Source organism: Quercus suber, unplaced genomic scaffold, assembly GCF_002906115.3.
Source record: "Quercus suber isolate HL8 unplaced genomic scaffold, Cork oak 2.0 scaffold_477, whole genome shotgun sequence".
Lineage (NCBI taxonomy): Eukaryota > Viridiplantae > Streptophyta > Magnoliopsida > Fagales > Fagaceae > Quercus > Quercus suber.
This window is the reverse complement of record NW_027069928.1, coordinates 566,435-594,285: the sequence shown is the minus strand read 5'-3', so window position 1 is coordinate 594,285 and position 27,851 is coordinate 566,435. Positions and strand designations below refer to the sequence as shown.

The 27,851-nt window shown below is 35.7% G+C and overlaps 2 protein-coding genes and 1 pseudogene across 2 annotated transcripts; 2 read left to right on the top strand and 1 right to left on the bottom strand.

Annotated features, from left to right (window-relative positions):
• Window positions 1-777: 777 nt before the first annotated feature.
• On the bottom strand, window positions 778-2,600 carry LOC112034318 (pentatricopeptide repeat-containing protein At1g66345, mitochondrial-like; annotated as a pseudogene).
• Window positions 2,601-4,174: 1,574 nt separating this feature from the next.
• LOC112034362 (cytochrome P450 81Q32) lies at window positions 4,175-6,605 on the top strand. The gene is made up of 2 exons (XM_024067181.2): window positions 4,175-5,107; window positions 5,725-6,605. Exons 1-2 carry the CDS (start codon window positions 4,214-4,216, stop codon window positions 6,349-6,351), a joined length of 1,521 nt encoding a protein of 506 aa, XP_023922949.1. The 5' UTR covers window positions 4,175-4,213; the 3' UTR covers window positions 6,352-6,605.
• A 13,031-nt stretch (window positions 6,606-19,636) lies between these two features.
• Window positions 19,637-25,145, top strand: LOC112034317 (cytochrome P450 81E8). The gene is given in 3 exon segments (XM_024067132.2): window positions 19,637-20,465; window positions 20,468-20,550; window positions 24,289-25,145. Coding segments are annotated over 3 exon segments (1,503 nt in total). The 5' UTR covers window positions 19,637-19,672; the 3' UTR covers window positions 24,916-25,145.
• The last annotated feature ends 2,706 nt before the right edge of the window (window positions 25,146-27,851 follow it).

Sequence of the window (27,851 nt, the reverse complement as noted above, 5' to 3'; positions counted from 1 at the left end):
TAATTTGCATATAGTTATGTAAATGTATCAATTCTTTCCTTAAAGTTCACAATAAACAATTAAACCAATATTGTCTTAGTTTTACTATTTTTTTACCCAAAAAAAAAAGTTTTAAAAAAATGGTTCGGGTTCGAGTCGGGTCGGGTCGGGTTGACCTGCAAAAAACATGGGTTGGGTCACAGGTCAACCCGTTTTTGCTTCGGGTCAAAAAATCGGGTTCGGGTCGGGTCAAAAAATTCTGACCCGTTTTGCCATGTCTATAGCTCTATCAAAAAAACCTTGCCACATATTTACCTAATTAATTAAATACTACCATTATTAAATACTACCGTTATTTTAACTACAATTTAATTAATTGATGGAGGGTAGAATGGAATAGGAAAAGTAAAACAGAAAATTTAGACCCACTTAATTGTATTTCTCATGTCTTTCGAAATAGAAATGTTGGCTTTTATCATGGAATTTATGGAATCAAAGGTTTTTTCTTGTAAATTCAAAATAAATAAAAAATCGGACACTAAATTGTCTTGTACCAAAAATACTTATAAGCTCATTGTATGATGGCATCCCATCTGAGTTCGTTCGGAACTTGGAGTGGACCAAATCGTTACAATATTGTAATAATCAAGAAAGAAAGTCCAAAGCCTCAATTTGGCACAGTTTATATTAAGGAGGAAAATTATAAATTAAAAAGAGTCTGTGGTTCAATAGTACTGTGAAGTTATGCCATTGCTGAAAAATTAGGTTTGAATTATCCTATTCCATTTGTTATGAGAGAGAGAGAGAGAGAGAGAGAGAGAGAGAATAAATGGTTAACGAAAGTAGCATCTTTCAGCAAAGTTATCAATACCCAAAAAAAAAAAAAAAAATAGTATGTATAAAAACCATCCTTCCTGTGTGAATTGGCCTTCTCTTTGTGTATGTATGGGATCCTTTCTACTTGTACTACTTGCTTGAGTTGGTGCAATTCGGGACCAGGTCAGCAGTATAGTATGGCAAATTACTAGAGCAAGCTTTTTAAAGTTAATAGGAGTTACTCTTTATCCCAAGTGGACACTAACTATGCTTCCTTAAAGAAGCTAGTCTTCAATGTTCTCTGCACTTTAACCAGAAAGCTACGAACAACTAGGCTTCAGTCCTTGTGAAACCATTTCATCCTGAAGGTGAAGAGCCCTTGTTCTATCACCTTGTTTTACAGTGCCTTGCAATCATCGTCTCGTAACTGCATGCAGTTGGGGCCAGGGAACGTTCTTTCATAATCCTCAAATATTTTTTCTGCTTCCTCTACTTTCCCACACATGCAAAGGCTCCTAATCAATGACACATAGACCAATAATCCAGGAGACGGTGATCCGTTCTCAATTTCATAGTAGAGTTTGAGAACTTCATGAAACTTACCTTTTTTTTTTTTTTTCCGTAACCCTCAATCAGAAGAGTATGTAATCTCATCAGGCAGGAATCCTCTATCTAACAAAATAGTTAACATTGCATTGGCCTGCTCCACGTTCCCAATTTCACTGAGCTTTCCTACCATCTCATTGAAAGCCCAACAACTAGGAACAAGTCTCCTCTCCAATATTTTCTCACAATGCATTAAACTTTCTTCCAATTTTCCTGCTTTAGCACACCCCTCAATGATAAGATCAAAACATTCACTATAAACTTCAAACCCAGATCTTCCATCCCCTTCCTTAGGCAATGTGCTTCTGCTATTCTTCCCTATTTACAATGTACTCCTATAAACAAAGTACAGATATAAGGATTTGCTAGTAAACCTCTACTAAGCATTTCTACATACACTTTCCAGGCTGACTCCAAATTCCCAAGCTTTACTTTAGCATGAACAATTAGTGAATAAGCAGCTGTATCAAGAATCATACACTTGCAACATTCTCTTCAATAATACCATACAATCTTCAATTCTTCCCTCCTCTAAAATCTTTACGATCAAACTGGTATTAACAATCACTGTAGGAGAGCATCTCTTACAACGGATCTGGTCCAATATTTCGACATATATCTGCAAATTCCTTCCTTGCACAATGCAATTATCATTGTTTGGATTGTTACCTCATTTGGATATGTTCTCTTTTAAATCATATGCTCATAAATATTCCAAACTAGAGGGACTTGATCAAATTTTTGAACAACATGAATCAAAGTATTGAAACTTATAAGGCTTGAAGAGAAGCCACGTTCTTCCAAATGGCAGCAGGCTTTAAAAGCAATTTCAAACATTCTGAGTTTAGCATAAGCCTGTACTAACAAATCAAACACAAATGGAGTTGAAACAGTAATCTTGAAACTTCAAGGTAGAGAATCCACAACTGAAAAATCTCTAAGGGCTCCCTGCATTTTTTTTTTTTTTTCAAAACTGATTCAAGCAATGCTCGAGCATCCATAATATGAATTGTGATACAGTAAGACCAATTCCCATGTTCAAACTTTTTCCCCTGTGCTGACCAATGGAGAAAAGCCAGAGCCCGTTTTGCATTAGTTGGCTCCTTCAATTCCAGCAGTACCTTCTCAACAATCAAATCATTTAAGAGAACAGAATCAAAATTTTGAGTCAGAATGTCCCAATTACAGCCCTTCCTGAATGGATTCAATTAAGAGGCAATTTTTTTATGTGTCTGCACATTACCAATGAAATCAAGAAAGCATATAGGGTAGTACATTCTAACATTGTCAATCTCATGATAGTCATCTTACCTTGGGCAAACACCACTTAGATGTACAGCATCCTGCAAAAACTGACTGATAATCAAACCATCAAAGTTTGATTTTTGTTGGGATGAAAAAGCATGAAAGAAGAATTGGTTTATTTTTTATTTTTATGAATAAGAAAACTTTTAATTAAAGGCCAACGTAACAAGAAGCAGAAACTAGCTGAAAACATCCAAAAAACTGAGCGGACCACGTCGACGAGGTGATTCGATTGACGGCATGGTGGCATGAGGTTTTCGCACAATAAACTGATCTGTTTTATTTTATTTGTACTTTTTTCTTTGTTGATTTGGATTTTTTTTTTTTTTTGAGAAACTGTTGATTTGGATTTTAGACAATTGGGGTTTTGTAAGTATTTAAAGAGGCCATGCTCACCGCTAATTAATGGGCCAAGGCAATATTTTGTTTTTTGGGTTTTTCTTTTCCAATTTAATGTTTTGGGTTTTATGTTCCATTTCTTTTTATAAGTTTAAATATTTGAGGATCAAATATAAATGTTTAAGGACTAAACTAGTAAACTCTACTCTATCTATTTGCTAATAACAAAAAGTTCTAATTTTTTTATTTTGGGAGGTCAAAATCTAAAATTTTGGGTTGGAGGGGGAGGGGGTGCGAGAAGTAAGTTGTAATTGATTTTTGTTTGTTTTTGACAAATCTAATGGGAATTTCAAAAAGTCAAGGGGGCCATGGCCCCCCTAGCTCTGCCAATGAGTAGAAGTAAGTTGTAATTGATTTTTGTTTGTTTTTGACAAATCTAATGGGAATTTCAAAAAGTCAAGGGGGCCATGGCCCCCCTAGCTCTGCGAGTAAATGTACAATCCAAAACACTTATACTTATATAAAGTAGAGAAAATACATCATATATCAGGTTTACATATATTTCTTCCCTCATATGGAAGTAAATCTCACATAAGTTAGTAAATATACATGATTTAGATGCATGATATATACCTACCTTGAAGTGCTATTGAGAGTTTAGAGACTAGAGAATTTGACACGTTGCCTTCCCAACTGCTACCTAAGACACTGGCGAGAAAATAAGTACGTAATTGTATCTTCTCTTTTTTTAATTCATGACTCTTTTTTTTCTATTTATAACCTGCCCCGTGGTAACATATACCCAGTACAGGTACAACTTCTCCTTAACCACACATTATATATATATATATATATATAAATCATGCATGCAAAGCCAAATGTGATTACATACTCAGTGACGCAAATCAAATGAGAGAAACAAACAAAATATACACAGTCAATGATGTGAGGCACTAGATACGCATCATCATTATTATATCCGTTTTGGGCCAAAAAGGCACCTCATCTGTCCACCAAAGTCCAAAGCGTGAAACGTGATCTTCAATGTGGTGTACACAAATGATATTCTAACACTAACTAGCTAGTCCCTATAAATATGTAGTGACCAAATGCGTGCATCTTCAATCACAAAGCATCAGAAATCATTTCAAAATCATAAAAAATAAACATGGTAGCCATCTTACTATATTTGTCTCTCACTCTTCTCTTCTTTCTTGTTGCTATCAAGCTTATCGTCAAAACAACAACTACTCGACCAAAACACCTCCCACCTAGCCCACCTTCTCTTCCAATTATAGGCCATCTCCATATCATTAAAAAACCACTCCATCGTACTTTCCATGCCCTCTCACAAAAATATGGTCAAATATTCTCACTCAAATTTGGTTCACAACTTGTGGTCATTGTGTCATCTCCATTAGCAGTTGAAGAATGCTTTACAAAGAATGACATAGTATTAGCCAACCGTCCTCCCTTCCTATTAGGAAAGCACCTGCATTACAACAACACCACCTTAATACAATCCCCATATGGCGATCACTGGCGCAACCTCCGCCGCATTAGTACCCTTGAAATCTTCTCAAACAATCGCCTCAACAAGTTCTTAGGCATCCGAAGGGACGAGATCAAGCACTTGCTACAAAGCCTGTTACGCAATTCTTGCCATGGTTTCGCCAAGGTGGAGCTACAATCAATGCTCTTGGAAATGACATTTAACAGCATAATGAGAATGGTGGCAGGGAAAAGGTACTACAGGTACGGTGAGGACGTGAAGGATGAGGAAGAAGCGAGACAGTTTAGGCGGATAATGAAAGAGATAACAGGGTTCGGAGGGGCATCAAATCCAGCGGAGTTTGTACCCATCTTGCGGTGGATGGATTATGGAGGTTTGGAGAAGAAGTTGAAGAGTCTCTCCAAGAGGACAGATGAGTTCTTGCAAACACTTATTGATGAGCAAAGGCGTAAAGAGGAAGAGGGTAACACTATGATTGCCCATATGCTTTCTTTGCAAAAATCGCAGCCAGACTACTACACAGACCAAATCATCAAGGGGCTTATATTGGTAAGTGCACTCAATAGTGCTTCATCTCTTATTGAGAAAACTAGGAAATCAAGGTTTTGTTTGATTCTTGCATCTTAAAAAGCAGTCATGCAATTATCTATTTTATTTTTCTTTAGTAGCTTCATTGGAATTGCTGTCTAGTGCGAAAAAGTGACATTCTTAGTCCCAAAAAAAAAAATCCACAATAACATTAGACTAAGAGGATGTTTGGATTGTGCATTTCAGTTTCAGCATTTTGGTTTTTTTTTTTTTCTTTTCTTTTCCCAGCGCATGAACAGTAAAATCACATGAATGTATTGTGCAGGAGACAAAAATTACTGTTCACGCACTGTAACAGCACTGTTCACGCACTGTAGTTACTGTTCACGCATTTAAAAATATTAAAAAGGGTCTCACGACACTATTCACACATTTAAAAATTATTTTGCTACAGTGTTTTTAGTTTTCAATTTTCAGCAAAATGAGTGCCATCCAAACAGACTAGTTACATACAGTTTATCAAATAAAAACTAGTTACATACATATCATCATCATTAAATGTCTCAAAACATAGAAACAAACCGTTTTTATTTAATATATTATTGTTCTATTCTAAACACCTCATGTATAATGCGCAGGTATTGTTATTTGCTGGGACTGATACATCGGCAGTCACATTAGAGTGGGCAATGACTAATCTACTGAATCATTCTAATATATTGAAGAAGGCTAGAGATGAGATAGATAGTCAAATTGGAGGAGAGAAATTGATTGAAGAATCAGATGTTTCCAAATTACACTACCTTCAAAGTATTATCTCAGAAACCCTTCGATTGTATCCAGCAGCACCATTATTAGTACCTCATATGTCCTCTACTGATTGTACTATTGAAGGATATGATGTACCGAGTGGCACAATGTTATTGGTCAATGCATGGGCCATACATAGAGATCCTAAGGTGTGGGATGATGCAACTACCTTTAAGCCTGAGAGGTTTGAAAACGGTGAGGTTGAAGGACATAAGTTAATGCCATTTGGGATTGGGAGGAGGACTTGTCCTGGGGCAGGCCTCGCCCAACGTACAGTGAGCCTGACTTTGGGTTCGTTGATTCAAAGCTTTGAGTGGGAAAGGGTTACTACAGAAGAAGTTGACATAAATGAGGGTAGTGGGATCACTATGCCTAAAGCCATGCCATTAGAGGCCATGTGCAAAGCACGCCCAATCATGCATAAGCTTCTTTCTAAGTCGACATATGATGTTTGAATGATCTCTTTGAGTTATTTTTTAGAGACTTGCTTAGTTATTCATAGATAATTTTAATCATTTAATAAACTAAAATAAACAATTGCATATTCAATTTGAAAATTGAATTATTGTATCTATATAAAGTTGTATCCTTCTTTGTTCTTTTTCTTTTTTTTTTTTGGCTTGTGCTAGATAGTGATTTGTATATGTGTTTAAGGAATAAGAAAGGATTTGGATAATTTTACTTTTCATTTCCAAATTCTTATGTTAAATTAGGATATCTTGTTATAGGATATAAATAAATCAGTCATCTAAAATTTGAAAGTTAACTGAAAAAACACTTGTTTATTTACTAAATTGGTGAGATGAATGTCTAGAAATTTGAGAAATATTTTCAGATAATATATATATATATATATATAATATGATTTGCATCTTAAATTGACTTTACTTGAATATTAAATTCAGTTGCAATTTTCCTTATTTAAAACAATATTAACAAAAGCAAATAAATGAGAAATAATTTTTTTAAAGGGAAAGACAATGGTGAAGAAGAAGAAAACAATCATTCGAGCTTATTGTATTTAACTTTTATGTGTGGGGTTTGTCTCCTCTTTTTTGTCCTTTTTTTTTTTGTTAAGCTCTCTCTCTCTCTCTCTCTCTCTCTCTCTCTCTCTCTCTCTCTCTCTCTCTCTCTCTCATGGAGAGATTGTGTGACTACTAAGTGTAAAAAAAGGAGAAAAACTATGTTATTACACAACCTTGCTCCATATATACAAGACTGTAACCGATACACATGAAATGAGGTGTACCAAGCCCAATGATGAAAATAATCACAAATCATTAAGTGGGTTATTTGGTCTTCTCTCTTAATCTTCTAAACACTCAAACTACTCTAATATTATTTTACAAATGCAAATAATTAAGGATTATATTGCCCGAAATTAATTTAAAATTTTAGACTCTCCCACTTGGGAAACATAGGTTATTCATAATTAAAAAATAAAATAAAATAAAATAAACTTGAAATTAGAATGAAAGCTGTGTGGTTTCAACAGATATCCAACAATTTTTTTTTATCTTGGTATATGGAGCAATAAACCTCTCAATGTTATTCAATGGGAGAGGTAGAAAGATTGCAGGGATGTTCAGTGGTTTTATTATTTACCTTAATCCTTAATTATTTACATTTGTAAAATAATATCGAAGAAGTTTGAATTTTAAAAAACTAAAGATAAAGACCGAATAATAACCCACTTATTGGTTTGTGATTATTTTTGTTGTTGGACTTGGTACACCTTATTTCATGCATAAGGCTTTACAAGAAAAAATTGATTATCTTTTATAATTTTTGCCCACTACTACTCCACATGATTTCTCCTTGCTAACATATGCATGAAAATTCACTTTAACATGGGGCTGAGAGGGTCCCGAATGTTGCTTATGTTTATCTCAGTATGTGCATAGTCATAAAACATTAGGTGGTCAAGGTATATTTTATTAATTTCTTTACTTAAGAGCAAAGGTCAAGAGCTTCTCTCTTAGTTTGTCTCTTCATTCGATTTCTTGTAGTGAAAGCTCCAAGATTTTTCTAAAGGGTCAATAAGAAGATGAATCTTGAGTAGGAGATGAATTTTGTGTCTATATGGTTTTATTACAAATTTGTCCATAGTACTAAATTGATAATAAAATATAAACTATAAGTTAATTGGTATATTATTTCTTCATATAATGAACATAATATTATGATTGTTAAAATTAAATCTTGGAAATAATCTATTATTTCTAAATACATTATCACTGCGCTACATTGGCGTGATGGTCACTTCATAAGCACAAGTTTTTGTGAGGGTGGGGGGGGGGGGGGGGGGGGCAAGAATTGGGGTTCAAGTCTCTAGAAGAGAATTTCACACACATATACATTTAAATTAAGCCAGAGCGAGATTTTTAATTATATTGTTGTTAAGTAAACTTAAATTATTATTGCTTAGGATAGTTTTATCAATTAGTTTATGTCTTTACTCTGTACAATTCTTTTATATAACAATTCAACTCAATTTTGACAACTATTGGTCTTTGTAATTTTATTAAGAAATTTTTTGTTATGTTAAAATTTGTTTTTGTCTTTGTGGGGCCTATGGGCCTGGTAACCTCGGCCCACTTCACATCTGGCCCAGGGCCCATGCCGAGGAAGAAGTATTGTACGAAGACGATGTATGAAGGCCTAAGCTCTTAGAACCCCCGTTGAGGATATCCCTGTCCTCGGCAGACCGAGACTAACCTTAAGTGGTGGGGGGGAGACAAGTTTAGGAGAGGTTGTCACCTCCATAATAAATGCGCTCACCTAACCCCCTGGCCACATTAATGGAGATGTGACTCCTGGACTGGATAACCTTGGTCACCGTAAATCACTTGAGTACTGATAGTACAGCTGATGGGATAGACGGTCAAAAGGAAGGCGCATGGATAATCAACAAATGGAAGAAAGAGAAGAAGGAGAGGGGGCTATATAAGGAGAACCCAACAGAACAAAAAGAGGGGGAGGAACAAGAAAAGGGGGAAAGGAAGGAAGCTCCTCGGATGAGTGCCGAGGAGCAACCTTAAAGAGCTGCCTGGATGCCTCGACCTCCAAAGGGTTGGAATTCCTATTTTTAGAGTTGTCTGTCTGTTAGGGCCTAATTCTTCATCTCACTATCTAAAAATGTATTGTTTGGGCTTGTTGGGCTAGATACCCATCCTTTTTCTGGGTCCAATCCAAACTGAGTCCCTACAATTAGCGCCGTCTGTGGGAAGAATTAATGCACTAACAGGCGCAACGGACGATCGTTCCTAAATAGCTAATTTATGGAAGGTTAACGAGGATGTGCCACAAAAAAAACAATATATAAATAAATGAATAAATAAACTTTTGCAGAAAGATAGAAGATTCAAAGGAAAAGAGATGAAGCATCACATTATTTTATTAAATGAAAAAGAAATACAAGATACAAACAGAGGCTCAGACAAGCGTATTTTAAAGCTAAGGCTACAAACAGAGGCCCAGACGGGCCTAACCTAAAGCTAACTAGAGGGAATGGGGCTAAGGCAGGCTTGTTTCAAGGCTACCAACAACTCCTGGGCCGGTGCGGTGGTGCCGGCGACAAGAGAGGAGCAGACACATGGGCGCCTGGCGGCCCCTCCTCATGATGTCCCCTTGATTCTCTCCTAGCCCCACCGCGGTTAGCCGTTGGAGACGGCAACACTTGGGCACCAAACATGACGTAATCTTACGCGTCTCCTCCGGCAGGAATGCGCCTGGAGAAGAACATTATGTACTTCAGGGACCTTCCTCCTAGCCGCCTTGCACGGCAACATCACGGTGACGCCCAAATTTTGCCATGCCGGAAGTCTGACGCGGACTATTGCCGCAGCGGCTCTCGGTCAAGGGAGGAAGGCCTTTAGCCTGTACGCCCTCAGTCCCATCCGGGGCTATCCCATTTCTCCAAACTCTTATCACAAGTCTGATAGGGTTATTGAAGGAGCTCGAAAAGTTGGAAGGACATGTTTCCTGTTTTGTTAGAAGGTTCATGAAGTGAAGGAAGACATCTCCCTCCTAATAGCCTTATATAGGGAGTGGAAGTTGGTGAGAATTGATCTATGCAAAACACGAGAGAAGAATAATCGGCGACATTAATCGCGACCAAATTCCAAGGCGGCTATTGACTATTGGATCTGCATCAATCTATGAAAATATTAATAAGAACACGCCTTGTGCATTGAAACGTCAAGCGGGGAACGCAAATAGTCGGGAGACGCCTTGTAACTAAAGAGGGCAGAAACTTGAATTAAGGGGGGGATTACTGCCACGCGTAAGGTTAGAATTCCAAACCACCCTTGCCCAGGGCATTAAGAGGTCAAGGGTCAAGTCCACAAGGTGGCCCACTTCCGACGAAGCAGAGCATATACCTGGGTACTAGACAGAACCAAGGTCTTGCATGGTCCTCGGACTCAAACCTATGGGGAAACTATCTACTTACAGAAAAACAGAAGTGTTAGACAGAATCAAGGTCTTGCATGGTACTCGGACCCAAACCTATAGGAAAACTAACCACGCAAATATACCTGGGTACTAGACAGAACCAAGGTCTTGCATGGTCCTCGGACCCAAACCTATAGGAAAACTAACCACGCAAATATACCTGAATACTAGACAGAACCAAGGTTTTGTGTGGTCATCAGACTCAAACCTATGGGGAAACTAGCTACTTACAGAAGAACAGAAGTGTTAGACAGAACCAAGGTCTTGCATGGTCCTCGGACCTAAACCTATGGGAAAACTAACCACGCAAATATACCTGGGTACTAGACAGAACCAAGGTCTTGCATGGTCCTATGGAGAAACTAGCTACTTACAGAAGAACAAAAGTGTTAGACAGAACTAAGGTCTTGCTTGGTCCTCGGACCAAAACCTATGGGAAAACTAACCACGCAAATATACCTGGGTACTAGATAGAACCAAGGTCTTGCATGGTCCTCAGACTTAAACCTATGGGGAAACTAGCTACTTACAGAAGAACAGAAGTGTTAGATAGAACCAAGGTCTTGCATGGTCCTCGGACCCAAACCTATGAGAAAACTAACCACTCAAATATACCTGAGTACTAGACAGAACCAAGGTCTTGCATGGTCCTCGAACTCAAGCCTATGGGAAAGCTAACTATTTGCAGAAGAACAAAAGCGTTAGATAGAACTGAGTGGTGGTACCGTCCTCGGATTCACGCTTCAGGGACAGCTGATTGCCTCACGAGACTAAGTCCAGAACAGAACCAAGATATTGAGCAAAACATTAGAGTATAACAAGTAAGGGGAAGCATCAATCAAAAAACTAAAAGTAAGCTACTGAATATATATTTCAAATAGAAAATATGTATTCTCGTTACAAAGTCGCCAAGCTAAAAAGCAAAAATGAAATGAAAAAGAAAACAAATAAGAGTGTCCTACGCCACCCCCAACTCGGTAGGCAGTTTGTCTAGAGGAGCCTGTTGAAACACCTAGGAACCCTGATTCGGAGGGGCTACTTCAGAGGACCCTTCCACGTTAAGAGAAATCTGAGGGACAATAAGGGTGGCTCAAGAGTCAGTAGGAGGCCTCACCCCACCTTGGGGCACCTCTTGACCGTCGGTTCCAGCCCCCTCCAACGCTCCATGGGGCTCAGCCTCCTCAGAAGGTCTATCAGCTGAGGATGTGTCCTCGGCAGTCTTGGTCTGACTTTCACTTGCCGCGGGTAATGCAGACTCCTCCTCGGAAGTAATGGAGGTAACCTCGCGAATTGCGGGAGGATAATATATTCTCTCTACCCTCCTAAGGTCAGACGAGACATCAACTCCCGCTTGGTTGAAGGCTTCATTCCAAGTCTAGGAACAAAAGCGCCTGCATACTTCAGGGATCTGAGCCTTGAAGGTAGCTTCAGTCTTAGCGACCCCCTCAGCAAAGGCCTCATCCTCCGCCTGTTCTAAGGAACGCTCAGCGTGTGTTCTTACAAATACAACCTCTTCTTGCCCCTCACAGCCACATCCCTGGCATACTCGGCAATACCCTTTGCCCCAGCCGCCTTGGACAACTTTTTCTTCAGATCGGTGACGTCCTCTTTGGCAGCCCGCAACTGGCCCTCGGCATCCTGCAAGCGCTTTGTCTGATCCTTGGCTTGCTTCGTAGCCGCAGTTAGGTCAGAGGTCACTCTATCTCTATCCTTTTTCATCTCCTTCAGACTTTCGATCACCTTCTTCAGATCTGCCTCAGATCTCTTAAGGGTACTTGCAGCCTTCAAGAACTTGTCGCGCTTCTGCGCCAGAGCGTTACTCTAGTCGTCGACCTCCTCGTCCAACCTGAAAACAGCCTAGATGGCCCGCCAACCGAAACAAATACATTGTAAAGGAGAAGGGTGATGCTAGGCATTAAAATTCAAACAGAATAAACAAGTATCAGAGGTCTTACCATGCCCAGGTATCTCTTGAGGTTGTAGGCAACTTCTGGCCCATTCATGCTCCCCAGTTCAGCCATGTCAACGGGGAGAAGGAGGGATCTCTCCAGTGCATCAGCTACGCAGGCCCCCTCACTTCCTCGGGATTCCCGAATCGTAGCGTTATCCATCAAAGGTTTTCCATGGAGCATGGCAGCAGGCAGCCAGGCCTGGGGCTCGGACTGTTGAGTGATCTCTTTTCCTTTATGCTGACTACCAATCCTTTGTTGTTTAGGAGGTCGGCGTGCTTCATCTTCCCCTGGAGAAGAATGGGATCTGCCCCCATCCACGAGATCCTTACCCTTAGAGGATCTCTTCCTTTTCGGGTCGGAGGATTTAGGCTGAGAGTCTGAAATTGGAGGGACAGAGGACGACCTAGTTTGTGCAGGTGAGGGCTTAAGTCCTAGGAGAGGGGGCTTGGGCTGTAGCTCCTTTGTCACACTCTTCTCAGACTTGCCCTCAAGCAGATCAAGAAGACTGGTTTGAGGTTGTCTCTTAAGACCCATCTTTGTTTGGGCACCAACCCTCGGGGGCTGAAGATCGGCTTCGGACAAGTGGGGGTCCCCTAGATCACCGAGAGGATCCTCGGGTTGTTCAACTCGGTCAAACACACTGAATTCGTCCTCAGACGAACTTATTTCAACCACTTCGTCACCTTTCTCCGAGCTCCCTTCCTCGGTCTCTGCCGCTTTACGGGAAGAGGAAGAACCTGCCAATGGAATGCCTTCCGGAATGGGGGATCCTTCGGGAAATGCAAAACCGTCCTTTACCACAGTGATTTGCCTGAGCCAAGGATCACGAGCCCTGAAAACATACTTTGGGACTGGGAACAACTTCTGGGCTGGATCGCATCCGAGGATCTTGTGGGCGACCCTAACTTGGTTGTCGGCCTCGTTCAGAAAAAGTTTCGCCCTAAGAACGGTTTCCAAGTCCTCCTTGTTGACCAGATGAAAATGACACGCGAAGGCATGCGGATCTGCAGAAGGAGAAACAAAACTCCTATGATCAATCAACCAAAGCAGATATACAACAAAGAAAAAATACAAGAATCTAGACCACCTCCTACTTCGGGTACCCTACCTAGCTCTCCCTCTACTGTCGGGCAGTGGAGACCATCGTGCCATTCCCCCGATACAATGAGGAAATCTTGAGTCAAACCCTTACTAGAATCGGGGAGGCACTGGATGAGCCGAACCCTATCGTCCCTTGTCTTCATGTAATATGATTTCCCCTTCAGGTGCAGAAGATTGTAGCACCAATTCACATCGTGATGGGTTAACCTCAACCCCATCTTCTCATTCAAGGCATCTATGCAACTTAATATCCTAAACACATTAACGGCACACTGGGTAGGGGCCAGCCGAAAATGCATGAGATAATCTCTCATCACTGGCCTCATAGGGATTCTCATGCCTCCCTCTACGAAAGCTACTATGGCAATCACAACTTCGCCCTCATTCCTTTTAGTGTACCACTCCCCCTCCTCACAATACCTCAAGCCCACATTACGGGGTATCCCGTAATCGGCAACGAATTTCTCCATCATCTCTTCAGACTCAACTAACTTCTTAAATTTCCCCATTCCTAGCAACGACTAAAGGATTCGAAAGAGGGAAAGAGAAAGAAGAATCAAGGAAAACTTTGTGCTAGCGGAGGGGAGAAGACTTACAGAAATAGGGAGATTCTCCTCGGACAGGCTTTCGACGCTGGAAAAAAGCGCTGGACGGTGTGGAAATTGAACCAGATTCAGAGTACGTGCATCGAAGTTAGTGATTGCGCAAATAAGAACGCCAAACGGATCAAACGAGTATTTATACCCCCAATTTAAGTTAACTAACCGTAACTTCCCACCCATAAAACCAGGAAATCCCTGCCGAGTGATTACCATCACACCACAGGAAGTGGGAAATGTGAAGCCGCTAGAATTTAATGCGAGCGCACATTGGGCCTCGAAACGTCAGAAACGAACATCGGGTAGGCGAAAAGGCTCCAACGCTGACGTGGGCTGAGGTTGGGTGAATCATGTGGAGGGCCCAGGGATATCAAAACCCTCATCCCCATCCACAGGTACGGATAGCAGGATTTTGAGGGGTTATTGTGGGGCCTATGGGCCTGGTAACCTCGGCCCACTTCACATCTGGCCCAGGACCCATGCCGAGGAAAAAGTATTGTACGAAGACGATGTATGAAGGCCTAAGCTCTTAGAACCCCTGTCGAGGATATCCCTGTCCTCGGCAGACCGAGACTAACCCCAAGTGGTGGAGGGGAGATGAGTTTAGAAGAGGTTGTCACCTCCACAATAAATGCGCTTACCTAACCCCCTGGCCACATTAATGGAGATGTGACTCTTGGACTAGATAACCTTGGTCACCGTAAATCACTTGAGTACTGATAGTACAGCTGATGGGATGGACGGTCAAAAGGAAGATGCATGGATGATCAACATATGGAAGAAAGAGAAAAAGGAGAGGGGGCTATATAAGAAGAACCCAACAGAACAAAAAGAGGGGGAGGAACAAGAAAAGGAGGAAAGGAAGGAAGCTCCTCGGATGAGTGCCGAGGAGCAACCTTAAAGAGCTGCTTGGATGCCTTGACCTCCAAAGGGTTGGAATTCCTGTTTTTAGAGTTGCCTGTCTGTTAGGGCCTAATTCTTCATCCCACTCTCTAAAAATGTATTGTTTGGGCTTGTTAGGCTAGATACCCATCCTTTTTCTGTGTTCAATCCAAACTGAGTCCCTACAATCTTCATTCAATCACTTCCTTATCCCACCCCCTTGCCTAATTAATTATTTATTTATTTAGAATCACCCATTGTCTTATTGTTTAATTGTCTTTTAATGTTAACATTTATTAACTATTTATTGACCGTCTAGCCCTTGGCCCAATCCCCACTTAACAAATAAAAAATTTTTAAAAAAAAATTCAAATTCAACCACTCCTCCACTCACAGATTTGATCAAAAGTATAAATTAATTGTAACTTTATTTAAAAAAGTCAACTCAACTTTGACAACTATTGGTCTTTGTAATTCTATTAAGAAATTTTTTGTTATGTTAACATTTGTTTTTGCCTTCATTCAATCACTTCCTTATCCCACCCCCTTGTCTAATTAATTAATTATTTATTTAGAATCACCTACTGCCTTATTGTTTAGTTGTCTTTTAATGTTAACATTTATTAACTATTTATTGACCGTCTAGCCTTTGGCCCAATCCCCACTTAACAAATAAAAAATTAAAAAAAAAAAAATTCAAATTCAACCACTCCTTCACTTACAGATTTGATCAAAAGTATAAATTAATTGTAACTTTATTTAAAAAAGTTAACTCAACTTTGACAACTATTGGTCTTTGTAATTCTATTAAGAAAATTTTTGTTATGTTAGCATTTGTTTTTGCCTTCATTCAATCACTTCCTTATCCCACCCCCTTGTCTAATTAATTATTTATTTATTTAGAATCACCCATTGTCTTATTGTTTAATTGTCTTTTAATGTTAACATTTATTAACTATTTATTGACCGTCTGGCCCTTGGCCCAATCCCCACTTAACAAATAAAAAATTAAAAAAACAAATTCAAATTCAACCACTCCTCCACTCATAGATTTGATCAAAAGTATAAATTAATTGTAACTTTATTTTAAAAAGTCAACTCAACTTTGACAACTATTGGTCTTTGTAATTCTATTAAGAAAATTTTTGTTATTTTAACATTTATTTTTGTCTTCACTCAATCACTTCCTTATCCTACCCCCTTGTCTAATTTTTTTTTTATTATTTATTTAGAATCACCCATTGTCTAATTGTTTAATTGTCTTTTAGTTTAATATTTACAAATATTGATTAACTGATTGGCCCTTACCTCAATCCCCACTTAACAAATAAAAAATTAAAAACACATTCAAATTCAACCACTCCACTCACAGATTCGATCAAAAGTATAAATTAATTGTAACTTTATTTAACAATTAAACTCAATTTTGACAACTATTGATCTTTGTAATTTTATTAAGAAAATTTTTGATGTATTAACATTTATTTTTGTCTTCACTCAATCACTCTCTTGTCCCACACCCTTCGTCTAATTTTTTTTAATTTTTTTTTTAGAATCATCCATTGTCTAATTGTTTAATTGTCTTTTAGTGTTAACAATTACTAACAACTAATTGACTGACTGGCCCATCCCCCAATCCCCACTTAAAAAATAATAAAATTAAAAGCACATTCAAATTTAGCCATTCCACTCGCAAATTTGATCAAAAGTATAAATTAATTGGAATTTTATTTAAAAATTCAACTCAACTTTGACAACTATTGGTCTTTGTAATTCTTTTAAGATTTTTTTTTTATTTTTTATTTTTTTTATTTTTTATGTTAACATTTGTTTTTGTCTTCACTCAATCACTCCCTTGCTATATTCCCCTTGTCTAATTTTTTAAAATCTTTTTTAAAATCATCTCTTGTCTAATTGTTTAATTGTCTTTAATGTTAACATTTACTAACTACCGATTGACTAATTGGTCCATGCCCCAAACCCCACTTACAAATAACAAATTAAAAACACATTTAAATTTAGCCACTCCACTTGTAGATTCGAAAAGTTTTAATTAATTGTAATTTTATTTGCAAGAATTGATTGTTAAGGAGATAATATTCAAGTTTATTTCAGTTGGACTTAGAAAAGATTTAGAGTTAGAGACTCAAGATGTTCAAATTTTTATTTTAGGGAGTAAAAAAAAAAAAAAAAATTATTAGCTCAGGGGTTACATTTGAATCCCCTGGAACAAAGCAAATGTCGCTACTGCTGATTTTTGCTGCCCTAGATTTCTTGTCATCTATATCATATTATAACAAATGATCATGTTAATGGGTACCCTTAGAGTAATTGTTAATAAATTATATTAGAAAAATTTTGACATTATTTTTATGAGAAATCTAAAAAGCTGTCAACAAAATTAATTATTTTATCACTTTTCTATAAAATATTTTTAAAAATAGCTTCTAAATCAATGCTTTTAGAGCATTCTTTAATATTTCTCCATAATAAATAGTTGCGAACAAAATAAATTTTCTCTCTTCCTCTATTGGTACTTGCAAGTTAGTTTCTATTGATTTTTTGTTTTTGTTTTTGTTGTTGTTGTTGTTGTTTGGGGGGGGGGGGGGGTGGTAGAAGATAGTTTCTACTAATTACCCAAGGTGAAAGGGACATTCTATAAAAAGATGAACTAAAGTTTCCACTTAGTTGGGATTATCTGCAGCCACGCCATCTTCCAAAGAAGTAGTTTAAATCAATGTTATTGATTCCGTTCTGTTCTGGCCGGAATTTCTCATACCGGGCTACAAACCGGAATAGAAACGCCTTCTATTCCACCTCAGATAAAATTCTGGTCAATTCCAGTTTGTTTCGGGTAATTTCGGCTGGTATGAATTTTGGCTTCCTTTTCCCTTTCTGAACCTACCTATTTTGTCTTCTTGCTGGGTCTAAACTCAAAGCCACACTGTTTCCTTCAGCTGGGTCTAAACTCTAAACTCAAAGCCACTATCTTTCCTTTAGCTTTATTCTTCTCTCTGAAAGTTTTTAGAAAAGAGATTAGCTCAAACATTTTTTGAAGAGATTACCATCAGGCAAAAGAGAGAAGTCCAAACTATTTAGAGAACTAAAGTCATAAAAGTTAAAAAGAAGAAGAGAATTTCAAAGAAAATTTTGAATACTTGGGATGGGATTTGGGAATTGGGACGTGGGAATATTGGAATTTGGTAAAGATAGGACTTAAGAGAAAAAAGAAGATAAGGGAATACGTAAGAAAGAGAAGATAAAGAAATGATGCAAATGCATAAGAGAGTTGGTAGGTGGGGCCGGTTTTAGAGTGGAATGACTTTAAATGTCCTTCTTGGGTCTTGACTTTTCACAATTTCCTTCGTTAATTCTTTGCTTTTCAATTAATTGGGCCACATAAAATGTATTCGACAATAGTTGCTGTACATGGTCCCCACACCAACTACTTTTATTATAAAACATCATTTAATTTATAAAAAATAAAAAGACAAACAGACCAAAATCATTTACTGATTCTACGAAAAAAATACTTTGTTTATTGCTTAGTTTTGAATGAATTTCCCTTTCTACCAAAAAAAAAAAAAAAATCTCACGAAAAAAGAAAAAAAAAACAAAAGCATCATTTACAATAAGCGTCTTAGTTTTTATTCTTCTCAAAAAAAAAAAAAAGTAGTATCTTTTATATTTAAATATCAATTAATTCAATTGACTTTATACTAATCAATGTTGAAAAGGCTTATCTCTTATACAAGTAATTCTAAAGATATAATTTTTTTTACAAAATATTTTATAAAATGTTGATATAGTGAGTGGTTATTGATAAATGAAAAAGTGATGTTAATAGTGAAGTTAAATAAAAACCAATAAGAAGTTGGACACATTAACCGTTTGTAAAAATGTTATAAAATAGTTTGTGACAGTATCATTACTCCTCTTATATACTAAAAACTATACTAGAAACTCAAAATTATTAATTAATATTTAGAATAATATGTAATTATTGTAACATCACTTTTACATTGCCATACCACAGATACTATTTTTATTATACATCAATTTTTTTTTGGATAAATTTATACATCAATTCTATTTTTTATTTTTTGTATTACTTTTTTTTATGGGAATTTTTTATATTACTGAACTTGCTACCGATCGAATATTCTAAAAGCACATAAAAAAAAAAATCACAATTTCAATACCAATGGTGAATCCAATAAAAATGACAAACACCCAATTACGACCTATAATATAAGATAATTATTCTAAAAATTGAAATTTATTTATTTATTTTTGTGGTACTAGAATTATTCAAACTTGCTACTATATTAGGTGTGCGTTTGGGTTAGGATGAAAAATGAAAATTATTTCACTATCCAGCTTATTTTTGCTACTATTTATGGGTTCCACTACACTTTTTGGCACTATTTACGGACCCTACTCTACTATTTCAACTAACTTTTATCTTTATCTACAGTATTTTTATCAATAATTTTTTAGTTTCAGTAAAATAAAAGGTATTCAAATACATGCATGGAAAAAAAAAACGTTGTCAAAGAAGGTGTGCACTAATAAAACCCAGTCCATTGAGTATCAGTGGATAGAAAGGAGAAGAAAAACGTGGTCAAAGAAGGTGTGCACTAGTAAAAACCAATCCATTGAGAATCAGTGAAAAGTGAGAGAGGATAAAAAAATAGAAACAATATAAAAATTCATGACCAGTTAGGACTTGGGAGTAAGGACCAGTTAAGCATCATATCAAAAACAACAAATCAAACACGGAAGACATGTTGCTATTCTTATCCCTCTCTCTTCTTCTTCTCCTTGCAGTAGCTTTCAAGTTCTTGCTCCAAACAAGAACAAAACACAAACACCACCCACCAAGCCCAACTTCTCTACCAATTCTAGGCCATCTCCATCTCATTAAGAAACCCCTCCATCGTACTCTCTACCACTTTTCACAAAAATATGGTAACATCTTCTCTCTACGATTTGGGTCTCAACTCGTGGTCATTGTATCATCGCCATCTGCAGTTGAAGAATGTTTTACCAAGAATGACATCATTTTAGCCAATCGTCCTCGCTTCCTAGCCACCAAGCACATTAACTACAACCACACCACCGTGGCAGCAACTTCTTATGGAGACCATTGGCGCAACCTTCGCCGCATCAGTGCCTTAGAAATCTTCTCAACAAATCGTCTCAACATGTTTCTAGGCATCCGAAGAGATGAAGTCAAGCACTTGCTATGCAGGCTGTCACGAAACTCGTGCCAAGGTTTTGCTAAGGTAGAATTGAAATCAATGTTCTCAGAGCTGACATTTAACATCATAATGAGAATGGTGGCAGGAAAGAGATACTACGGGGAGGACGTGAAAGACGAGGAAGAAGCGAGGCAATTCAGGGGGATAATGAAAGAGATAGCAGGGTCAACAGGGCCCTCAAATCCACAAGAGTTTGTGCCCTTGTTGCGGTGGATTGATCGTAGGCGTTGGGAGAAAAGATTGATGAAACTGGCCAACAGGGCAGATGCATTCTTGCAAGGTCTTATTGATGAGAAGAGGAGTAAGGAAGAGAAGGGAACACTATGATCGATCATCTGCTTTCTTTGCAAAAATCACAGCCCGAATACTACACAGATCAAATTATCAAAGGGCTTATAACGGTATGTGTAGGTCATTTCTCTCTACTTCTTCTTCTCCTTCTTATTTATTTATTTATTGTTGGAAATAGATGCTAATTAAAAAGTTGATAACATCAATAACAAGATTGTTAAAGACGATGAAAATATATATTGGAAATTCTGTAATCAAATAACCAAATCTGACCCAATTCTTATTTTTTATTTTGATTTTTATTATTATTATTATTATTTACTTTCTAAGAGCTTGCCATATCAGTATTGTTATTAAAAATAAAAACTCTCTCTCCAAAATCAAAACTCGATCTTACTCTTTTAATGGCTAAACATACTGCATCTATTCTCTCTCTAGCGAGAAACCCTAAACAGCTAAACATGCTTGAAGAAATTTGCTTCTCACTAATGGAGCCACAAAGAAGGAAATTGGTCGAGCAAAATAATACATAGTGGGGACTTTATGATGAGTTTTTCTCTCTTCTCCGAAGTAGGACGTAAATCATAACTTCTTTACAGCAGTCTTGAATTTATAGGTGGTGACTAACATTAATTAATTTCAATATAATCTTTAGAGCCGGTTTTGTTCCAATCTTGGTATGAATAATCAAGCCGTCAAAGCTACCTAGGAAGTTTGACATAAGATAGTTATGTTTTTCTCTTGTACTATCATGTTTTGTGCAGCAACTAATGAAATAATATACCTTCATGAGTGAAGTTTTGCCTCTCTTTTTCTATGGATTAATATTCTCGTTGGAGTGTGATTACAGAAAATTCCTTTTAGAACACCAATTAAGTTATATGCACTATTCTGAACATATGAGGTATAATCTAATCTCTTTGATACTTCCCAAACAAAACAATGGAACCAAGGACTTTGGGAACTAAATACTCATATATTTCGTTATATGGTTGAATTTTTGTGATAATTTTCAAATTCAATTTATATTCTTTGTATTATGCTTTATTAAAAGTTAAATAAAAAAATTTGAATTGTAGGTTTCGGGATTTGGATTACTAACAGCTTTAGTAAAGTTAAAAGTTTAAAACAAAGTTAGAATTGTTAATTGGTACCTTCTTAATTTATGCAAAATTACTTTTCTTAAATTTAAAAAAAAAAAAAAAAAAAAAAAAAAACTTGAATTGATTGAGACAAATAAGCAATGGGGGTAGGAAAAGAGAAGATAGATAATGAGGGCATCACAATCTAACGACTGATTGCCAAAGTTCAATTGGTACTTCTTATTCTTTTTTAACATTTAGATATTTCAAAATCTATTCTTTCCAAATTTCTCTTATTTGTGCGCGTGATGAGGGTTTGTTTTATTTATTAGCTTAAAAGTGTTCAAAGGATTTTTTTAATAATAATTCTACTATTTAAGCCAGATGACTAAAGCAACCTTTACTTAATATTCGGTACATTTATTTTCTTCACTCTCTAACAAAGTCACTATATTCATCTGAAGGTTGAGACTATATAACAGTATTAGTGTTGGAGTTATCACTATTGTTCATTGTATTTTTCTCTTATTAATGTAACTTTTATAATTGAAAATTTACAACTTTTGTTCAATTTTTCCGTGCATTGCACAAATCAGTGACTAGTTTCATATATAATAGTACAGAGAGTTATAAGTCATTTACAAAATGAAATTTTGTGTACTTTTTAATCTTTAATCATATCATATTAATAATTTTATTTTTTATTGTTCTTTTTCACAAATATAAATTTTGCTTTTTACCATCTAGAGGTAAGCTAAATTTGGGTTAATTGTTTTGTCTAGTGGTTTTCCATATTCACCATACGAAACACTAGGCCAATGCATATTACCCTACTTGTGCTATCTAGCATGACTATCTATTGTATTGGAGCCCACTTTGTTGTGTCGATAGTAACGTAGAAATTTAGAATGAACTCCAACAATATCTCAAACTTTTGACTTAGGGATATTTTATTAACTAGTCGCTAACCCGTACTATGCACGGGAACCTGCCTATTTGTGAAGTAGATTAAAATAATTTTACAAAATTTTTAAGAAACTACACCATTGCATGATTTTCTCTTGTATGATTTAAATTTGTGTTACAATTTGATGAAAAAACCATTGCTTGAACTTATAGTGGCTTACAAAAAATTTGTTAGACAGTTTCAGATACAGCAAAAAAATAACTCAAAAATTCAGATATTAAAACTTCTGAAAGACCAAAATATATTAAAAATCAGATAATTCACTGCTTAGAAATTATTGAAACAAAATAATATATATATAAATATAAATATAAATATATATAAATATAAATATAAATATATATATATATATATAACTAAATAATAGAGAAATATAAGAAAAAAATGAGTTACATTCAAAAGAATAATTTCAATTATTGCAAGATTTTTTATCTTGTAAAAAATGGCTAGAGAGAGTTTGGAGGTTCATGTACGAAAATTACTTTTTAAAAATACATGAAAAAACATAAAATAAATTTTTTTTTCAACAAAATAGAGGAGAAGAAAATAACATAAGAAGAGCTCATATCTCTACTCAGCTTAAAAAAATATTGGGGTTTGCTTTACTTTTATAGTGTTCATGATTAATCTTGCAAATTTAGAGATAAATTATCAATATTTGAATTTGAGTTAAAGTTTAACTTGTTAAAAAGATAAAGTTTCACTCCTCGTTAAGTTTGGATTTAACAAAAATAATTTTGTTTTAAAAAAAATGATAATGACGCATTAGAGTTTTAGTTGGACCATGTTACGGAGATAGAGTTTTACTCCTTATTAAGTTTGGACTAAATAAAAATAATTATATTTAAATAAAATGATAACTTTATTTAAATATTTTTTTTTAAATGATAATGATGAGTTTGAGTTTCAGTTGGACTTGTTACAGAGATAGAGTTTCACTCCTTATATAATTTTATATTAAATAAAATTATCATTTTATTTAAATAAAATTATCATTTTATTTAAATATTGTGTTAATGTAGAAAATTATAAGAGTTTCAGAGACTTCGGTTATATATATACATATGATAATGATGAGTTTGAGTTTAAATTGAACTTGTTAGAGAGATAGAATTTCAATCCTTATTAAGTTTGGATTAACAAAAATAATTTTATTTAAATATTAATGATAATGATGAGTTTAAGTTTGAGTTTAATTGGACTTGTTAGAAAGATAGAGTTTAACTCCTTGTTAAGTTTGGACTAAACAAAAATAATTTTATTTAAATATTTTGTTTAAATATTGTGCTGATGTAAAAAATTGTGGAGGCTTCAAAAGTTTCGGTTTAAATATTAGCTATTAATCCATTTTTACTTTAAAATTCTTGGCGTGATCATTTTAAGAATCTCTAAAATAAATATTAGCTATTGATATTCGGAAAAATAAAAATATTAGCTATCAATAAAATTCTTGGCGTGATTTTCCTAAAGTTTCAGAATTTGAAATTTACCTCCTGAAGTTTGGGGTATTTGAATTATATCCTGATATCTCAGAATTTGGATTTTACGCCATAAAGTTTAAGGGTTTTTAAATTTTACACCCCCATATTATGAAACTTCAGGGTGTAAAATCCAAATACCCACAAATTTTAAGGAGTAAAATCCAAACATCTCCATACTTTAGGAGGTAAAATATAAATTTTGAAATTTTAGAGTGTAAAATTTAAATACTCCCAAATTTTAGGAGTATAATTTGCAACTTACCCTACTTTTAAATTATTGTCGTGATTTTAAGAACTTATTGAATGTATAATAAGCAGGTCTTGTTATCTGCCGGGACTAACACATCGGCAATGACATTAGAGTGGGCAATGTCCAATTTACTCAATCATTCTCAAGTGTTGAAGAAGGCTAGAGTTGAGCTGGATAATCAAATTGGACAAGAAAAATTAATCAGTGAACTGGATGTCTCTAAATTGCACTATCTACAAAATATAATCTTGGAGACTCTTAGATTGTATCCTGCAGCCCCATTGCTTTTACCCCACATGTCCTCTGAAGATTGTACAATTGGAGGATATGATGTTCCACGTGAGACAATGTTATTGGTTAATGCATGGGCCATACATAGAGACCCTAATATATGGGATGATGCAACTAGTTTTAAGCCTGAGAGATTTGAAAGTGAAGAGAGTGATGTAAACAAGTTAATGCCATTTGGACTAGGAAGGAGGGCTTGTCCCGGGGCAGGCCTTGCCCAACGCACAATAGGCTTGACATTGGGGTCATTAATTCAGTGTTTTGAGTGGGAAAGGATAAGTAAAGAAGAAGTTGACATGGTTGAAGGTAATGGGTTCACCATGCCCAAAGCTGTGGCATTGGAAGCCATGTGCAGAGCACGCCCGATTATAGCTAAGATTCTTTCTATGTCTGAGGATGAGTTTTGAACAATGTTCTTGAGGTTTGCAAGAATAGCCTAGCTATATTTCCAGAGATTACTTTAATATTAGTTACTTAGTAAACGTTATAGTAATAATTATATTGCTAGTATTTATATTGTATTATTGTATTCGTACATTTTTAACTTTTTTTTTTCTTTCTAGCCTGCCCTATATAATAATTTGTATTAACTTTATAGTTTATAGGCATAAGGAATAAGAAAGGTTTTGGGAAGATTAGCATATTGCTTTCCTACTATTTTATGTGACATTATGGTTTACAGTTGTTAATTTAATAGAGTATTCAAATAAAAAATTTTGGGAAATGATGTCATCTAATTGATCTGTTTATGGGATAAACATATTCATTTGCTCTTATATATATATATATATATACACACATTTTCAAAGTGAGCTATCTTAAGTCAAGTTTGAGCTCGAGCTTGAACTTTTAATAAAGTACTACAAAATCAAATATAAACAACTCAAAGCTCAACTTGGCACTATTTTAGTTGTATCACTATATTGTGTCATTCAAATGAATATCAACTCATGCATAATAACAATAAAAAGAGATTAGATTAAGTTATATCTAGAGTAATTTTAGAAGAGTTACATTATTTTTACACAATAAATTCTTAACAATTCTAATGGTTAAAAATATACTAAGGCTTTGTTTGGGAGTTCATAAGGGAATGAAATAGGATTATAAGGGAATGAAAATGAATGGAATGAAATGTGTGGGGTCAAAGAATTGGCAGCCGCGGCTCACTTTATACTAAGCCCAAGGCCCACACTGAAGAGGAAGAAATGTCCAAGGACCACGCTGAAGAGGAAGAAATGTCCAAGGACAAAAGAAGCAAGTCCGAGGTGCCCTAAATCATCGTCGAGGATAGTCCTGTCCTCAGCCAACCAAGATCACAAAGGGGAAGAGCGGCATGTCATTAAAGGCAGCCTCCTAGAGCATCCCAAGGAAAAGGATAGGTATAATGGATCAGCCATGGGAGCACGGTAGAGAAGCAATGCAAGGAGAAACTGTCACCTTCACATTAAATGCCCACAACTATCGTCCTGACTGCATTAATGAGGAAATGACCCATAAACAGTGTTGGCTTGGTTGCTGCAACTCACAGGAGGTTTAAGAAGGTGGCTGATGGGACAAACACTTGAGTAGTGACATGCATGATCAACAAATAGAGTGCCATGATCAACTAGAATGAGGTATATAATGTAAAAAATCCTCCAAGAAAAGGAGGGGAAAAATAGAAAACACAGCAACAAATTAGATTGTCTTAAAAACCTTGGTAAGGAGAGATGAAAAAAATAATAAAAACAACAAGCCCCTCAGAGGAGGGCCAAGGAGCAAATTTTACACTTTTATTTACGTCCTTGTTATTCCACCCATTCATTGCCATGTCTAATTGTTATGACACTCACTAAGGCCTAGTTCTTCAATCCACTCTCTATAAATTCATTGTATTGGACTAGTTGGGTCTAAGTCTATTCATCCAAAAGAAGAAGTGCTCAAATCTAGTCCCTACAGAATGTATTTAAGTAATGGAAAAGAATGGAATGAAATGAAATTAAGTAACCTCGATTGAATGTTTTAAAATAAAGCAATGGAAATGAATGAAAATGAATGGAATATAAGTAATCTTATTTGAGAGTAACATAGAGTGAATGAAATTGAATCATTTTATGATAATATTACTATTAGACCCCTATTTTAAAATAAATGATTGAATATATAAGGGTATTTTGGGAGTTTTAGTAAAAAATTCATTAAATCTAATTTCATCCCCTCCTATTCCTCTCAATTTTTGGGGAATGAAATTTGAGGTTTTAAGGGAATAAAGAGAAATAAGTGTTTCCTCCTACCCATTCCATTCCCTCTCATTTAAACTCCCAAATAAGAGAATGTACTTTTCATTCCCTCTATTAAAACTCCTAAACAAGAGAAGAGAAGAATATTCTAAAAGTATTCTTTTCATTCATTTACATTTCATTCCATTCCCTTCTTCCAAAAGAGGGCTAAGGCCATGTCATCAATTTTCTAAAATTATTGTTTTTTTACTTTTTAAGAGAGGCTAGTAGGAAGCAAAGGGCAAAGAGAAGTTACAATAGTAGTAGTTGCCTAGTTGGGTCCATGAGGGATTTTTCTCTCTCTTCAATGTCATTAATACAATTTACACTATCCATCTCAGATAATTACACACGTTTTCTAAAAAATACATACTCATAATAAACACTCAATTATGTGTTTTTAGTTTTAAAAAAATGTTATAAAAACATGTTACCAAACACATTTTTTTCATTATGAGTACTGAAAAGATGCATTTTTAGTACACTTTTTAAATCACAGTTTTCACATTATTTTGAAAACTAAAACCACAATATTCCTACCAAACGGGCCCTCACTATTCCAAAACTTAGGGGTGGAAATATGGATATAAGAGAACTTTTCTTCTTTTTCTCACGACCTCTTTCAATTTCCACTTTTGGCTAACAATGGGTCAAAGTTTCAGATTGTTTTTTTTTTTCTTTCTTCATTTTCTTGTATTTCAGCTTATTCTGATTTATCTTTCCACAAAGCACCATTAGCCTTTGTTTGCTATACATTGTGAATTTTGAGTTTGACTCCCCACTAACAAACAAATCTAACAAACCAAGGGGAGATTTAGGCCGTTCTTACATTTTTGGCCTTTGTATCAAAACGTCCCCGATTGTAGTCTAATAATTTCAAAAAGAAAAAAAGATGTCATGGACCAAATAGTTGACCTTAGATACCCCTAAAATTTTATATTAAATCATGAAATAGAGATAAATCAAGTAAAAAATAGGGTGCATGGGACATAATCATAGGATGCATGGGACTTTTATTTACCCCAAGTAATTTAAAAATGTTAAACAATAATAATATCTAATAGAAAAAATAATTAACATTA

Coding starts and splice junctions, on each gene's coding strand:
- LOC112034362 (XM_024067181.2), top strand. CDS start 4,214: ATGGTAGCCATCTTACTATATTTGTCTCTCACTCTTCTCTTCTTTCTT. Junction 5,108..5,724: donor TCATCAAGGGGCTTATATTG/GTAAGTGCACTC, acceptor TATAATGCGCAG/GTATTGTTATTTGCTGGGAC.